This window comes from Eretmochelys imbricata, chromosome 1 (genome assembly GCF_965152235.1).
Source record: "Eretmochelys imbricata isolate rEreImb1 chromosome 1, rEreImb1.hap1, whole genome shotgun sequence".
Taxonomy (NCBI): Eukaryota; Metazoa; Chordata; order Testudines; family Cheloniidae; genus Eretmochelys; species Eretmochelys imbricata.
The window spans coordinates 292,367,179-292,384,814 of NC_135572.1; the positions used below are offsets into that span (position 1 = coordinate 292,367,179).

Below are 17,636 nucleotides of genomic sequence, written 5' to 3' on the forward strand. Positions count from 1 at the left end.
CTTCCCACCCTGATATTCTATGATTCTCCCACCAAAGGCCCTCCAGGTTCACTCCCAGGGTCTTTCCCTCTCCCCGAGGCCTTTGCACTGCTTCCGAGGGGTGCAGGAAATACATTTCTGTATTGTAGTTTAATTTTTAAACTGTATTAATTTTCCTGATAAGGAATCTACTTGCCAAAAAAACATTTCCTGAATCTTTTATTTTTGTCTGTATTATTACAGCCATACTTGCTGATAGGTATTTTGAAATAAATTACCAAGATAACTGAAACTGGAATGATTATATTGTGTTACTTTGACAAATAAAATATGCCAAATTTTGAAGAATTTTAAAATATTGTGTGCAGAATTTAATTCTTTGGTGCAAAAGTCCCCACAGAGGACTAGTTGAATAAAGTGAAATGAAAAAAATGTTCTCTGTGCATCTGCAGAAGTAGCTACTGCTGTCAAAAGCTGGTTCAGCACTGCAACAAACTCTGATTCCAAGGACAAAGCCAGTAACTTCCCTGTAGTTCAGTGGTTTGACTTTCTTTATAGCTTTGTAACAAACATATACTTCTTAACATTATTCTTGTATTTAATTTAAATGATTTGAATAAATTATAATAAGTTGAGGCCTTAATATAGATTGGCAAATTTCAAATTTAATTTTAAATAGGTTTAGTTTTAAAAAATAAACCCATAATTTAAATTAAAAAATCTGGGTTGTTTTGTTTTAATCATTGATTTTTGTCCAACCTAATGTAGCAGATGGAGCCAACATCCCAAGTCATTACTATCTATCTGCTAATAGTGCCAAAGGCCACAGAACAGCTGGAGCAGTCCACAAAAGACACTCGACAAACAGTGTTTGCAAACAATTGTCCTTGTGTACAGGCAGCAGTTAAAAGCACAGTCAAAAACATATCATACAACCACAGTTGCAAACCACACTGGTCCATATGAAGAAACTTATCCCACTCTGAGGCAAGCTCAGATAACTGGAGCCAGTTTGGAATGCACAAATCAAAGCCCATGACAATGGGCCTAACCGGCTCAGAAGCTCAACCAATCGTCAATCTAACAGAGAAAGGTGTAACACAATCCAATGGCTGGAAGTTGAAGCTAGACAGATTCAGATGGGAAATAGAGTGTACATTATTAACAGCAAGGGCAATTAATCTTTGGAACAATTTACCAAGGGTCGTTGTGGATTCCCCATCACTGGTGATTTTTAAATCAAGATAGGATTTAAAAAAAAAAAAAAATCTGTTCTAGGTATAATTTTGGGGAAGTTCGATGGCCTGTGTTATACTGGAGGCCAGACAAGATTACCACAGTGCTCCTTTCTGGCCTTGGAATCTATGAATCTATGCAGATCTTTCAAAAATGCCAACACAAAACAGGAGTCCACAGGCCCCAGACACACATCATACGTATGGTCAAAATGGGAAAAGAAGCAGACAATGTCAGTGCCTGACCAAGGGCTACAGGCTGTTAATAGGGCAGTCTGATGATAACACACAAAAGACAGCAATAAAGCATACAGAAGCTCATAGCACAAGACAGCATCAAGCACAAGACTTACATCATCACTTCCATAAAAGTGATGAGACTATGAAATGTGAAAAACAACACAAAAGTTGAACACACACACACACACACACAGCAATAGCACAGGAGAATGAAAGGAAACATACCGGACACTTGACAACAATACAATAACTAGTCTTCCAGTAAGTAATTTTGTCTCATATTACACTGAAAACAAGTTAAGCTGTAGCTAAAGTTAGTCAAAATATTATCAAAATGTTTTAAACAACAAATTGGTTTCAGCCAAAATAATTATTTTTACGGAAAACTTCAAATTTCTACCACAAGTGTCACTGAAAAAAACCTGAAACCAAAAATTGAAACTTTTCACCAAACATTTTTTTGATTATCGCATTTTTAGTCAGTAAATATTTTCAATTTGCCAATTTTGCAAAAACTGATTTTTCCCCCGAAAACATCTAAAAAAAAATTGTTTTGGACTTTCATTTGAAAAAAATTTTTTGCAGTACATTTCTTTAAAAATAAAAACTCCCATATAAAGTAATCGGCACTTTTCAACAAGTTCTAACTGGAGTCTATGAGCATTTGTCGTGGAGGCAATAATAGTTTACTGAGTGAAGTAAACTAGTCTCTGAGATAAACTTCTTCCTCACTTTTGATAGCAAAACAGTTTTCTCTTACTACCACATTCTCCCTAATACACCTACCTTTCACTCCTTCCACAGACAAATCTAATGCAGACTTTTCTCTGGCATCTCCTCTCAGTTGGATCTCTGAAAAATTCTCGGGGGTTTTCCCCATAGCTGGTCCCATTACATAACGGCTCTTATATTTTGGTTCTTCCACCACATGTCTACACTGGTACTTTACAGCGGTGCAACATTCTCGCTCAGGGTGTGAAAAAACACACCACTGAGCACTTCAAGTTTCAGTGCTGTAAAGTGCCAGTATAAACAGCGCTGGTAGTTACTCCCCTCATGGAGGTGTTTTTTTTAAAGTGCCACAGTAGCACTTTAACACTGCTAGTGAAGACATGCTAGGGGTTCCTGCCCTAGGGTTCCTGTTGAGCTCCCATTAACATCTTTTTATTCCCATCCTTCCTCAAATTTTCAAAAGGCAGCAGCCTTTCTCATCTTGAACTCAATGGCATTATTCACATGTTTAAAGTTAAGCACCTGCTTAACAACTTTGCTGAACTGGAAACAAAGATACCAAGACACATAGTGGGCAACATTTCAAAAATGCCAAAGTGACTTAGGAATCTAAACCAACGAGACTTACCTTTGTAAGTCACAAAGGCACTTTTGACATTTTTCCCAGCATTCTTATACTAAACAAACTGTACATTATAGGTGGTATGTACGATACTTTTATGTTTTTCATCCTATAAACTAATCATCCTATAAACTACATCATAACTAAGTCTTCATACACTCCAAACCTAATAGTATTACATTTTAAAATTAAATTAGTATTTTTAATATAATTTATAGTAGAAAAACTACAAATTCACTATAGTATTTTTATAGTGTAATCCCATAAATAGACTAACCTGGAAGGCATTCAATCCTCTGAAGTATTTTAACACAATATGCCGCTGTGTAGCAACAACAACAAGCAAAACATACTGAGATGAAAGGCTAATATTTTAATTGTTAAAGATGCACAGAAGAAGACACATTCTCTACCTACTATTTCCAGATGACCATTTTAAACTACCTAAAATAATAATCTAAGTCTCTTTGCTAATTATAAATTTTCAAAGGGAAGAAAGATATCCATTTTTTTCTTTTAACTACTTGGCACCAGTGAGTCTGGAACTTCTAATGTCAAGCAATCATGATTTATTCATTATCATGTCATGTGAAGAAGTTTCTGACTACTCCAGCTGAAGTTGTGCAATGTTCCACAACAATATTTGTATCAGACCTTAGTGCCACAATTCCTTGGGTGGGCAATACTAAAGTCAGGTATGAAAGTACATACAAACAGCAACCTGCAGTCTGAGGAGAGTTCCATGGTTATAAGCATCCATGCCTCTAACAGAGCACTGCTTGCAACCCATCATTTAAAAAGGACAAAAAAGTCACATCATTCTTATTTAAAATACATGCAACACCCACTTCAAACAATACTAATTACTTTATCTATCTACTACACCATTAGTTGTAAGACTAATAAAGCTACCCAGCAGGCTTGTGCTTTAATGAAATAGGCCCTGAGCTCCTGGAATGAACACCTGTGGTTCAAACTCTAACACTTCAGATCAAACACAAGCTTTCTTCTTGTTGCTGAGCAATATATTTTTCTGGATCCTGATCAAACGCACTCTTAAGGAGGGACTGTGTAATAATATAGTGTGAAATATTCAAGGGAGTGGGAGAGGTGTGGGGGGAGAGGAAGTGAAGGAAAATGTGAAAAAAATTGACAGCTTTTACAATTAGGTCACTTAAATAGCAAAATAAGCTCACAACAATTCTCTTCAATAAGCAGCAATACTGTCAAGCAGATATTAATCATCATTAAGAAACTACACTAATCAATAAATATTTTCTTTAAATGTTGTAAATTTCCCATTTTCACTGTTATTTTCAATTCTATTCCCCTTCTGCAGCTGAGCAATCAAAATGTACATATGACTAAATAAATATAACCGGAGGGCTATCTAATGATAGTGATGCTGAGCATCAGGAAAGCAGGAAGTGATTAGCAAAGCTTCTGTTCTCTAGAGTCTCAATGCCTAATAGATTCAATTGTTGTTTAGTAGTTGCACCTAGAGGCAAGATGAGGAAGAGGTGAAAAATTGGCTTCTTCTCTTTAGGAGAATTTTAAAATTTCCTGTTCAATGTCCCTTCTAACTTAACCCCCAAATTTTTCACATTGAAATCTACCAGTAAAAACTACCTTATTTTCTAATCTCTAGAATAGAGTTCCCTTGGACAAACAGTAATTTCGGAAAAGTCTTACCTAATTTTGGTAGGGAATAGGGCACTTTAAAGTAGTCTTCATAAAACTCAATGAGTCTCCTTGTAATATTTAGAGCATAGTCCCCAGATCCTCTTCTGATTGCATCAGGTCTTGCATACAATCGCACCTGATTAAAAACAAGCCAAAAAAAAAATCAGTTCACTTTCATGTTTTAAAACCATCCTAATCGCAGAGGTGAACCACTCTGAGGTTGCTGGGGTGTTCTAGTCTCACAAAGCCAAATATTACTGCTATACCTTTCTGAAAAGCAGAGGTTGCTGCAAGAACAGAACTTGCACAATTGAGGTAACAAAGTTGAGAAAAGAAAAGGAGTACTAGTGGCACCTTAGAGACGAACCAATTTATTTGAGCATAAGCTTTCGTGGCTCACTTCATCCGATGAAGTGAGCTGTAGCTCACGAAAGCTTATGCTCAAATAAATTGGCTAGTCTCTAGGTGCCACTAGTACTCCTTTTCTTTTTGTGAATACAGACTAACACGGCTGCTACTCTGAAAGTTGAGAAAGTCAATCTCCTAGCTGTATGCATTGCCAAATAAAAGACTCAACACACCTTGCATCAAAATAAATATTCAAACCAATCACTTACATGTGTTTGCTAGAGATACGATGGTACAGTGGATTAGTATAATGGTTCCCTGCTTACTTTGAACGTAGGCAGGATGCAGTGGCTAGGTAGGAGAGAAGTTCATGGTTTGTTAAAGGCACATTATATCAAGCCCTGTAAGTATTAATACAGTGGGTACGAAAAATATAATTCATTCTTCGTCCTTTTCTCTGGCACTGTCACAGCTATCCTCAATGAGCAAAATAAGACTGCAAAAACAACCATTTATAAGCTCGTTCATGTACACAAACAATTAACGTCCCTGAAGTCCATATGACTGCTCCAGGCCTCCATTTCCAGAATGCAATAAGTAAGTTAAAGCTGTTCATACTTTTTATACAATTCAGATACTAATGTGTCCAGTATAAAATATCTCAGCTATTTGCCTGCCTGGATAACCAAAGTGGAACAGTAATTTCTTCAACAAATACCCTTCTAATATAGGACTACACTGTGGCCAGCTGCTGCAGAGATAAACATGGGAATTAGAAGGGACAAGGAGTCTACTTCTTCAACATCCCAAAACAAGGGATCAAAGTCTCTTCTAGGCAACAGCTGTACAAGGCTAGTGGTGCTAGCTAACCCAAAAACGGACAAGGGGAGGATGAGCTGGTATAGAATCATAGAAACGCAGGGCTGCAAGGGACCTCAAGGAGGTCAGCCCCCCACAGTGAAGGAGGATCATGTATACCTAGATCATCCCTGACAAGTCTTTGTCTAACCTTTGTCTAAAAACCTCCAAGGATGCAGATTCCAAAACCTCCCTTGCAAGCCTATTCCAGTGCTTAACTATCCTTACAGTTAGAAAGTTTTTCCTAATATCTAACCTAGATCTTCCTTGCTGCAGATTGAGCCCATTACTTCTTGTCCTTCTTACTACTTTGCTGGACATGGAGAATAATTGATCACTGTCTACTTTATAACAACCGTTAACATATCTGAAGACAGTGTGATGCTGGCAGTATCGTCTAGTGGTTAGGGGCCAGTCCCTTCTTAGTGTGGAGCAGGGTTCGTAGGGGAGCTCAGATCAGGTTATCAAAGGTCCAGTACTCACGAGCGCCCCTACTTTGGCCACTTCCTACCACGTACTCTATTGTCCAAGTTTTGCAGTCTGTAGCAAAAAGAAAAGAAGTACTTGTGGTACCTTACAGACTAACAAATTTATCTGAGCATAAGCTTTCGTGAGCTACAGCTCACTTCATCCGATGCATTCAGTGGAAACTACAGTGGGGAGATTTTATATCACATTGGTAAATGTGCAGGTGAACGAACCTCTGATAGTGTGGCTGATGTGATTAGGCCCTATGATGGGGACACCATCATAGGGCCTAATCACATCAGCCACACTATCAGAGGCTCATTCACCTGCACATCTACCAATGTGATATATGCCATCATGTGCCAGCAATGCCCCCTTCCATGTACATTGGTCAAACTGGACAGTCTCTGCATAAAAGAATAAATGGACACAAATCACACGTCAAGAATTATAACATTCAAAAACCAGTTGGAGAACACTTCAATCTCTTTGGTCACTCGATTACAGACCTAAAAGTTGCAATTCTTCAACAAAAAAAACTTCCAAAACAGACTCCAACGAGAGACTGCTGAATTGGAATTAATTTGCAAACTGGATACAATAAATTTAGGCTTGAATAGAGACTGGGAGTGGATGGGTCATTACACAAAGTAAAACTATTTCCCCTTGTTTATTCCCCCACCCCACCCCCCACTGTTCCTCAGAGGTCCTTGTCAACTGCTGGAAATGGCCCACCTTGATTATCACTACAAAAGGTTCCACCCCACCCCAGCTCTCCTGCTGGTAACAGCTCACCTTAAGTGATCACTCTCATTACAGTGTGTATGGTAACACCCATTGTTTCATGTTCTCTATGTATATAAATCTCCACACTGTATTTTCCACTGAATGCATCCAATGAAGTGAGCTGTAGCTCACGAAAGCTTATGCTCAAATAAATTTGTTAGTCTCTAAGGTGCCACAAGTACTCCTTTTCTTTTTGCGAATACAGACTAACACGGCTGCTACTCTGAAACCTGTAGCAAAAAGGTAATAGAAAAAAGTACCAACTGCACTGTCAGTCTGTCTACGCCCAGCAGGTAGGCTTCTCTTTTCCAAGAGAGGCTTTTGCAGCTCCCCCTCTGAGCAGCTCTCCCTGCCTTGTCAGTTACTTTCTGAATTGTCTGGCTTCCCTTCCAAGTTCCACCTCCATCTGGAGCATGCTCTGCAGGTGTGGCTGGGCAGGGTCATCTGGGTCCAGAGTTGCTCTTTAACGCCTTCAGTTTTAGTGTGAGGCTTATATAACCCATCACAGACTTATCAGGTCCCCCCTCTGCTTTCTTTTCTCAGCAGTAAACATGTCCAGTGTTCTTGACCTTTCCTCACAGGTCAGGTTTTCTAAACCTTTTGTTGTTTTTGTTGCTCTCCTCTGGACTCTTTCCAGTTTCTCCACATCTTTCTTAAAGTGCTGCACCCAAAAGTAGACACAGTACTCCAGATGAGGCCTCACCAGTGCTAAGGAGATTAGAACAATTACTTCCCATGTCTCACATACTTCACTCCTGTTAATTCATCCATCACTCCTGTTTATGCACCTTTTTTGCAACTGCTGACACACTGTTGACTCATATTCAGTTTGTGATCCACTATAATACCCTGATCCTCTTCAGCAGTACCACTGCCTATCCAGTTATTCCCCCTTTTTCAGTTGTACATTAGATTTTTTTCTTCCAAAGAGTAGTATTTGTCTTTATTGAATTTCATCTGGTTGATTTCAGCCCAATTCTCCAATTTGTTAAGGCCATTTTGAATTCTAATCCTGTCCTCCAAAGCACTTGCAAACCCTTCCAGCTTGGTGACATCCACAGATTTTATAAGTATGCTCTCTACTTCATTATCCAAGTCATTAATGAAAATATTGAACAATACTGGACCCAGGACAGACCCTTCAGGATCCCACTAGATACATCCACCCAGTTTGACAGTGAAGCATTATAACTATTCTTTGGGTAGTCTTTCAACCACTTTTGCACCAACCTGACAGTAATTTCATTGAGACCACACTTTCCTAGTTTGCATCTGAGAATGTCATGTGGGACTGTGTCAAAAGCCTCACTAAGATCAAGATATATCATATGTTCAGCTTCCCCCCATCCACTAAGCCAGTAACCCTACCAAAGAAGGAAATGAGGTTGGTTTAGCATTATTTGTTCTTAACAAATCCATGTTGGCTATTACACATCACTCAATTATCCTCTAGGTGCTTACAAACTGATTGTTTAAATATATTTGTCCCAGTGTCCTTCAGGTATCAAAGGTTAGCCTGACTGATCTCTAATTCCCTAGGTCCTCTTTGTTCCCCCTTCTATAGATAGATACTTTGTTCGCCCTTCTCCAGTCCTCTGGGACCTCACCCATCCTCCATGAGTTCTCAAAGGTCATTGTTAACAGTTCAGAGATTGCTGAAGCCAGTTCCTTAAGTACCTTAGGATGAATATTATCAGGCCCTGATGACTTGAATACATCTAACTTACCTAAATATTCTTTAATGTGTTCCTTCCCCCTTGCTGTTAATATTAATTGCATTAAGTATCTGGCTCACAATTTACCTTTTTAGTGAAGACTCTCCTTCCTCAATGGCCAACAGATCTGATCAACAATGGGAAGAAGTGCATGTTCCGTCCCTTTATGGTTATAGCAATAGCTGTGTCCCCCTCCCTGAGGCACACAACCCCTTCTGAAGCTTCTGCTGGTGTGGAGTTGACTATCGCACTGTACCATTCCTAGTAGTGCCCATAAGGCACACATGAGCCTTTCATTTGCTCTATGCTACAGCTGGTTGCAGAAAAGATCAACATTCTGCAAAAATAATTGTGAAAATTTTATCCACGTTTCATTCTTTTTTCTTTTTTTTCAGGGAGCGGGTGGTAGCCTTGAAGGGCAGAAATTGATAATTTCAGTGAAAAATGTAATATTTTGAAATGGTTTTAGCAACTCTACTCTGGGCCCAAAGAAGTCAATGGGATCTTTGGCTCTGGCTTCAGTGGGGGCAGGAGCCAGGGTTGCTCTTTGCTCCTGATTACTTTATGTAAATATTTCCTGTACCAGTTAAATTACCTGAAAGGAATACAAGCAGACATCAAACCTGGGCTTTTCCTTGCAGAGATGTGCTGTACCTATGAACTCTGCTTTGCCTCAGAATCTTTTTATTTTGGGTACTCGGTTACTGATTTTAAAAAAAAAGTCAATGTTCGTGTCACAATCAGAATGAGGGCTGTCAGATTTAGTGGTCAGACCAAGTGAGTCAGGCCAAGTCAAGTACTGGGAGGTCAGAGTCCACGACAGGCCAGAGGACAGACGAAGGTTCAGGTATCAGGAGGCAGGCAGGACCAGGTTACCGGGAGGTCAGCGTCTGAAAAAGGCCAGAGGGCAAACTGAGTGTCAGGCTTCAGGACGCAAGCAGGCAGGGTCAGGTTACCAGGAGATCGGGGTCAGGCACCAGATTACAGACAGCAGTCAAAGAACTGCACAAAGTATTCAAGGTGGAGGTGTACTATTGATTTATATAGTGGAATTGTGATATTTTCTGTTTTATTATTTATCCCATTCCTATTTGTTCCTAACATTCTGTTAGCTTTTTTGCATGCTGCTACACATTGAGCAGATGTTTTTAGAGAACTATTGACAATAACTCCAAGATCTCTTTCTTCAGTGATAACAGCTAATTTAGATCCTACCTTTTGTACTTATAGTTGGGATAATGTTTTCCAATGTGCATTACTTTGCATTTATCAACATTGACCCAAACCTGGTCCCCCAAACCTGGACTCTTACAGGCAGACCTGGAGCAGCTAGAGGCATTCCATATGTGCTGCCAGTGACAGATCCTGAGCACAAAGTAGTTTGACATTGTGCGAAATGTCACAATCTCACATCAACACACAAGCTAGCGCACAGCCTGACCCTACCTGGCACCACCTGCAGGGCTGCCCCAGAGATTCATGGATTCACAGGACTGAACCAGATTTGGGAACTTCACTAAATGATGCCTGGTGCAACGCCATCAACTGTGACCCCTCTGTCTGACACATCGGTCCTCAGTGGACTGTGAGTGATTGATGACAGACTCAATGCCACTGAACTGGGCATTGAAAAGATGCTGCTATTCATTGCCCACGTGTACACATGACATCATTCCAGAACTTCCAAAGTCAGAATCTTTAGTCTGTGATGTGAGAAATGGGATTTGGCACATAAGCCTGGATAAAGAGTCCTGCATGCTGGCGACCTCTCCAACACCATTTGGTCACTACAGATTGGCTGTGTATGCTGATGGGCAAAAGCCCAGCATCTGAGGTGTTCCAGACAAGATTCACCCAAGTGTTGAAAGGGCTGCCTGGGATAAAAATAATTGCAGATGATATCCTCATTGTAGGCAAAGGAAGCAATGATACAGAAGCTGAATGAGACAATGACAAAAAATATTACAATGCTGAAACACCTTTTAATGAGCTGCTCTAGAGACACAATACATGGACAAGAATATAAAACAACCCAGAAAAGAATATGACTCAGCTTGCGGTAACATACATTGGACATTTACTCACAGCAAAGGGACTGAGAACAAATTCCAATAAGATCAAGGCAGCCAGAGACATGGCAGTTCCAGTGGATGTGAATGGGCTTCAAATATAGCAAAAATCTTAAATGAATCAAACAGTACCACAGAATCTCTACAGATAGAAATTCCATACTTCAATAATAAGAGTACAGCAGTAAGAATATACTACTGACTACATGACTAGAATGGTGACAGGGATTGTGAAATACTCAGGGATATTAGAGAGGATACAAAAACAGAAAACCCCAAAATACTGGGGGATTTCAGCTATCCCCATATTGACTGGGGATATGTCACCTCAGGGCAGGATGCAGAGATAAAATTTCTAGACACCATAAATGACTACTTCTTGGATCAGCTAGTCCTGGAACCCACAAAGGAAGGGGAAATTCTTGATAAGTGGGGCACAGTAGCTGGTCCAAGAGGTGAATGAAGCTGAATCACTAGATAATAGCAACCATAATGTGATTACATTTAGCATCTTTGTAGGGGGGAAACACCAAAGAAACCCACCAAAGCAGCACTTAACTTCAAAAAGGGGAACTACAAAAAATGAAAAGGCTACTTAAACGAAAATTAAAAGGTACAGTCACAAGAGTGAAATGCCCACAAGCTGTATGGAAACTTTTTAAAACACCGTAATAGAGTCTCAAATTATATGTATATCCCAAATTTTAAAAAACAGTCAGAGGACCAAAAAAACCCATCACCATGGCTAAACAACAGAGTAGAAGAGGTAGTCAGAGACAAAAAGACTTCCTTTAAAAAATGGAAGGAAATCCTATTGAGGAAAATAGAAAGGAGCACAAACTCTGGCAAGTCAAGTGTAAAGATATAATTAGGCAGGCCAAAAAAGAATTTGAAGAGCAACTAGCCAAAGGCACAAAAATTAACAGCAAAAAAAAAAAAAAATTAAGTATAGCAGAAGCCTGCCAAACAAACAATCAGGGGGCCTATTGGACAATTAAGGTGCTAAAGGAGTTCTCAAGGAAGACAAGGCTGCTGCACAGAAGTAAAAATTAATTCTTTGCATTGGTCCTCACTGCAGAGGATGTGAGGGAAATTCCCACATCTGAGCCATTCTTTTTAGGTGACAAATCTGAGAAACTGTCCCAGACTGAGATGTCAACATTGGTAGATTTGGAACAAATTGATAATTAAACAATCATAAGTCACCAAGACCAAGAATTCTGAAGGAACTCAAATATGAAATTGCAGAACAACTTACTAACTCTGGTATGTAACCTATCACATAAATCAGCCTCTGTACCAGATGACTGGAGGATAGCTAATGTGACACTGGATTTTTTTAAATGGCTCTAGAGGTTATCTAGCAATTAGAGGTGAGTAAACCTAACTTCAGTACTAGGCAAATTGGTTGAAATTTTACAAAAGAACAGAATTATCAGACACATAGATGAACACGATATTGGGGAAGAGTCAAAAAGGCTACGATAAAGGGAAATCATGCCTCACCGATCCATTAGAATACTTTGCGGGGGTCAACAAACATGTGGACACGGGTGGTACAGTGGATGTAGTGTATTTGGACTTTCAGAAAGCCTTTAACAAGGTCCTACACCAATGCTCTTAAGCAAAATAAGGAGTCATGGGGTAAGAGGGAAGGTCTTCTCATGGGTCAGTAAACGGTTAAAAGATAGGAAACAAAGGATAGGAACAAAGGGTAGGAACAAATTTTCACAGTGGAGGAAGGTAAACAGCAGAGTCCCCCAAGAATCTGTACTGGGACCAGTGCTCTTTAACCTATTCATAAATGATCTGGAAAAGGGGGTAAATAGTGAGGTGGCAAAATTGGCAGATGATACAAAATTACTCAAAATAGTTAAATCCAAAAGCCAACTGTGAAGAGTTACAAATGGATCTCACAAACTGGACAATAAAATGGCAAATGAAATTCAGTGTTGATAAATGCAAAGTAATGCATATATTGGAAAATATAATCCTAACTATACATACAAAATGATGGAATCTAAATTAGCTGTTACTACTCAAGAAAGAGATCAAGGAATCACTGTGGATAGTTCTCTGAAAAATCTGCTCAAAGTGCAGCAACAGTCAAAAAAGCTAACAGAATGTTAGTAACTATTAGGAAATGGATAGATAATAAGACAGAAAATATCATAATGCCACTATATAAATCCATGGCATGCCCACATTTCAAGTACTGCATGCAGTTCTGGTTTCTCCATCTCAAAAAAGATATATTGGAATTGGAAAAAGTACAGAGAAGGGCAATAAAAATAATTAGGGATATGAAACAGCTTCCTTATGAGGAGATATTAAAAGACAGGGACTGCTCATCTTAAAAAGAGTAAGGAGGGATATGATAGAGGTCTATAAAATCATGCATGATGTGAACAGAGTGAATAGGGATGTGTTATTTACCACTTCACATAACACAAGAACTAGGAGTCACCCAATGAAATTAATAGGCAGCAGCTTTAAAACAAAATTTAAGAAAGCATACAACTCATGGTCAACCTGTGGACCTTGTTGCCAGGGGATGTTGTGAAGGCCCAAAATATAATTGGCTTCAAAAAAGAATTAGATAAATTCATGGAGAATAAGACCATCAATGGCTATTAGCCAAGATGGTTAGGGATGCAACCCCATGCTCTGGGTGACCCTAAGCCTATGACTAACAGGAAGTTGTGACTTGATGACAGAGGATGGATCACTTGATAAATTCCCCAGTTCTGTTCACTCCTTCTGAAACATCTGGCACTGGCCACTGTCAGAAGACAGGAAACTGGGCTAGATGGACCATTGGTCTGATCCAATATGGCCGTTCTTATGTTCTTACGGGAATGATAAATGTTCTAAGTTCTATCCACACCTGGCTTCAGCAGTGGAACCCATACATCATCTCACAAGGCAGGATGTTAAATGGGACTGGATAAGTCCACAACAGCAGCATTTGACATACTGAAATAAATGATAATAGATAACCCTGTCCTAAAGTACTACCCATCAGGAGAGCCACTGACAGTCCAGTGCTGCACTGGAAAAAGGACTGGGAGTAGCTCTTGCAGCAGCAGCTGGTCACTTATGCCAGCAAAACCCTCCCAGAGACTGAAAAGGGGTACACCCAAATGAGGAAAGAGCTTCTGGCTATGGTATTTGGAGTGGAGTGATTCCATTAATACAGCAATGGCCACTCAGTAATAGTGCAATCAGATCACAAATCCTTAGAGACAGTCAGGGCAAAACCCCTTTTTAGTGCTCCAAAGAGATTGCACTGCATACTGATGCGTGTCCTGCTCCATCAGGTAGAGATTAGATATAGTCTGGGACAATTACTGGTGTTAGCTAACACCCTGAGCAGAACATATATACTCAGCATCAGCAAGTTGCGGGGAAGGAATCAGGAAATTCAATCCATTGACATGCTGTACTATCCACTAGTTTCAACCGCAAAGCTGATGGAAATCAAAGGCTATGCAAAAGGATATCTAGCCCCAGGCAGTCAAGACAGTGATACTAGCACAGTGGCCAGAACACAAAAGCTAAATAGTGGTAGGAGTAGAACCTTATTTTCAAGTTAAAGATGAGGTGAGTGTGCAGGATGGAGTCATATTTCGAGGACAGAGGGCTCTTGTCCCTGCCTTATTACATAAGGATGTCATACAAAAACTACATGCCTCACACCTGGGCATGGACAGCTGTCTCATATGGGCTCAAGAATGTATTTACTTTCTGGGAATAAATACAGAACTCTACTCCTTGATAGAAGTGTGTGACACCTGCCAGTCCTGTGATAATCACAAGAATAAAGAGACTCTGTTACCACAAGAAGAACAAGTAATCCAAAGGAACAGGAGACACTTGTGAGCCAGCAGACACAATATCGAGAGCCTACAGAGATACGGAGCACCATCCAGAGGCCAACCTCACAGGGAGAGAGAAGACTCCACAGGGAGACAATTTGCTAGACTTGGAGACAGGTGACAGACAGAGATAAGTCACTCCTGGTATATTTGCCTGTTGTGGAGATTAAAGTATCTCAAAGACTATGTAACCAGTTGAATCTGTAGTAAAGACGAGACCCCAACTTAACCATGTGCTAGTAACCTCTGGCTGAAGGGACACAAGATGGGGTCTGCGTGTCAATTACGTATTTTAATGTTTATATTACAATGTTTGTAGAATGGGGGATGATGTATCAAGGTCAGTGGAACTGGAGTGTGAGGGCCCAGGTTCCCTGGAGGGACTGTTACTGAGAGAACCCTCTCCTCCCACCTCTGCTTCTAAACACTGCCACCCAGTTCCTGTCCTTCCTCACACTTAACTCCTATCCACCCTCTGGCTCCTGCAAACCTCTCTCCTCCTCTGCCCCCCACCTCTGCTCCTCAACCCTCTGCATTAGGGTCAGGATGTTTCCACCTTCTCCTCCACACTGCCTGGCCCCAGCAGGGGGAGCACTGAGAGCACAAGAGACACAGTTTCCTTGTTCTCAGTTCTTGTGTCTCGTGCCACAATGACTGCAGTGGCCAGGACGAGCATTTACAGAAAAACTCCTGCTCTTCTCCTGCAACTCTGGGCTGGAGCATGCTCAGTCACTCCAGGGGGATGGTGCCCAAGCAGTCCAGTTAGCGAGTAAGAGCTGTGAGGGACAAGAGCATTGTGACACTCTGTGCCTTCGGAGAACACCCTGCACCCCCATGTTCATCCTTATAATATGATTGTGTGGTATCCAATGCAAAGTTTGTCATGTTGGGTGTCTTCAGAAGGCTCATGATGCACTGAGCATTGTTGTTATAGTAATGTTATAGGTTGCAATTTCATGTATATAGTTATGAGGCTGAAAATGTGTCCTCATGGCTTAAACCAAGCCCAGGCAAAACTCTCCAGGAGCAGAGGGGGAGTTCACACCTCATCAGGGCATGTATGGGACAAACCCAGCCCAGCCTCACAGGAACAAAGGACACTGACCTCCGCAGCAACAAAGGATCTGTTGGACTCTCGAGTGAGTCACCCCATTTCCCTTGGTCAGTTTGGGACTACGATTAGGTAATGCTCACCTAACTATGAAGGGTGGGGGGCAGAGCCAAGGGGGAAGAAAGAACATGATAAAAGGGAGAGACATTGGCCATGCTCTCTCTCTTTTCCACCTACATCTACAGACACCACCACCAAGCAACTGAAGAGCTGATCAAAGGGGATAGCCTGGCTGAAGGGCAACCAGCCAGCCTTTGGTGAGAAGCATCTAAGTTTGTAAGGGCACTGAAAGTGTTAAAATCAGTTTACCATACATTTTGCTTTTATTTCGTTTGACCAAATCTGACTTGTTGTGCTTTGACTTATATTCACTTAAAATCTACCTTTTGTAGTTAATAAATTTGTTTGTTTATTCTACCTGAAGCAATGTGTTTGGTGTGAAGCATGTCAGAGACTCCCCTTGGAATAACAAGCCTGGTACATATCAATTTCTTGTTAAATTGAGAAACTCATATAAGCTTTCAGTGTCCAGCGGGCACAACTGAAAACTGCAAGACAGAGGTTCCTAGGGTTGTGTCTGGGAAATAGTGGCTAGTGTCACAGAAATAGTGGCTAGTGTCATTCGGTTGCACAATCTAAGCAGTGGCTGGCCAAAAGTGCTCACTCACGTAGCTGGGAGCAGCTTACATGCTAGAGGCTGTGCATGAACAGTCCGGGAGTGGGGATTCTCACAGCAGAGCAGGGTAAGGCTGGCTCCCAGAGTCAAGGATTGGAGTGATCTAGCAGATCATCGGTTCAGATAACACTAGGGGAAGTTACAGTGGCGTAGCGAGCAGGGTGTATGTACAGCTTGTTACGTCAAGTGGAGTACATGCTTTAAGCACTGATATTTGTGATTTTAAGTGAGTCTTAAGTTCAGTGGCTAAGAACAGTCAGGAGGAGGTCACAGTTTTGTTATTTTCTGTTTGTTTATTTCGGGTGAGGGAAATAGGCACAAGAATGCAGAAAAATGACGACCAGTGAGGCAGCTTCAAAACTAGAGCTGGCCACACTGGAAGCGGCAGAGAAGGCAAAGGTCCACGAGTTTCAAATGGGGCAGGCAGAAATCATAGAATCATAGAATCATAGAATCATAGAATATCAGGGTTGGAAGGGACCTCAGGAGGTCATCTAGTGCAACCCCCTGCTCAAAGCAGGACCAATCCCCAACTAAATCATCCCAGCCAGGGCTTTGTCAAGCCTGACCTTAAAAACTTCTAAGGAAGGAGATTCCACCACCTCCCTAGGTAACGCATTCCAGTGTTTCATCACCCTCCTGGTGAATCCATGCTGACTGTTCCTGATCACTTTCCTCTCCTCTAAGTGCTTCAGAATTGATTCCTTGAGGACCTGCTCCATGATTTTTCCAGGGACTCAGGTGAGGCTGACTGGCCTGTAGTTCCCAGGATCCTCCTTCTTCCCTTTTTTAAAGATGGGCACTACATTAGCCTTTTTCCAGTCGTCCGGGACCTCCCCCGATTGCCATGAGTTTTCAAAGATAATGGCCAATGGCTCTGCAATCACATCCACCAACTCCTTTAGCACTCTTGGATGCAGCGCATCCGGCCCCATGGACTTGTGCTCGTCCAGCTTTTGTAAATAGTCTCGAACCACTTCTTTCTCCACAGAGGGCTGGTCACCTCCTCCCCATGCTGTGCTGCCCAGTGCAGTAGTCTGGGAGCTGACCTTGTTTGTGAAAACAGAGGCAAAAAAAGCATTGAGTACATTAGCTTTTTCCACATCCTCTGTCACTAGGTTGCCTCCCTCATTCAGTAAGGGGCCCACACTTTCCTTGACTTTCTTCTTGTTGCTAACATACCTGAAGAAACCCTTCTTGTTACTCTTAACATCTCTTGCTAGCTGCAACTCCAGG

The 17,636-nt window shown here is 41.0% G+C and overlaps 1 protein-coding gene across 1 annotated transcript in view; it reads right to left on the reverse strand.

Moving 5' to 3' along the window:
* Nucleotides 1-17,636, reverse strand: part of TRHDE (thyrotropin releasing hormone degrading enzyme) — a 314,740-nt gene that overhangs the window by 248,293 nt on the left and 48,811 nt on the right. Inside the window, exon 3 of the mRNA XM_077807737.1 lies at nt 4,501-4,627. Within this exon, the coding sequence (XP_077663863.1) occupies nt 4,501-4,627 (127 nt within the window). The remainder of the gene's footprint in view (nt 1-4,500; nt 4,628-17,636) is intronic.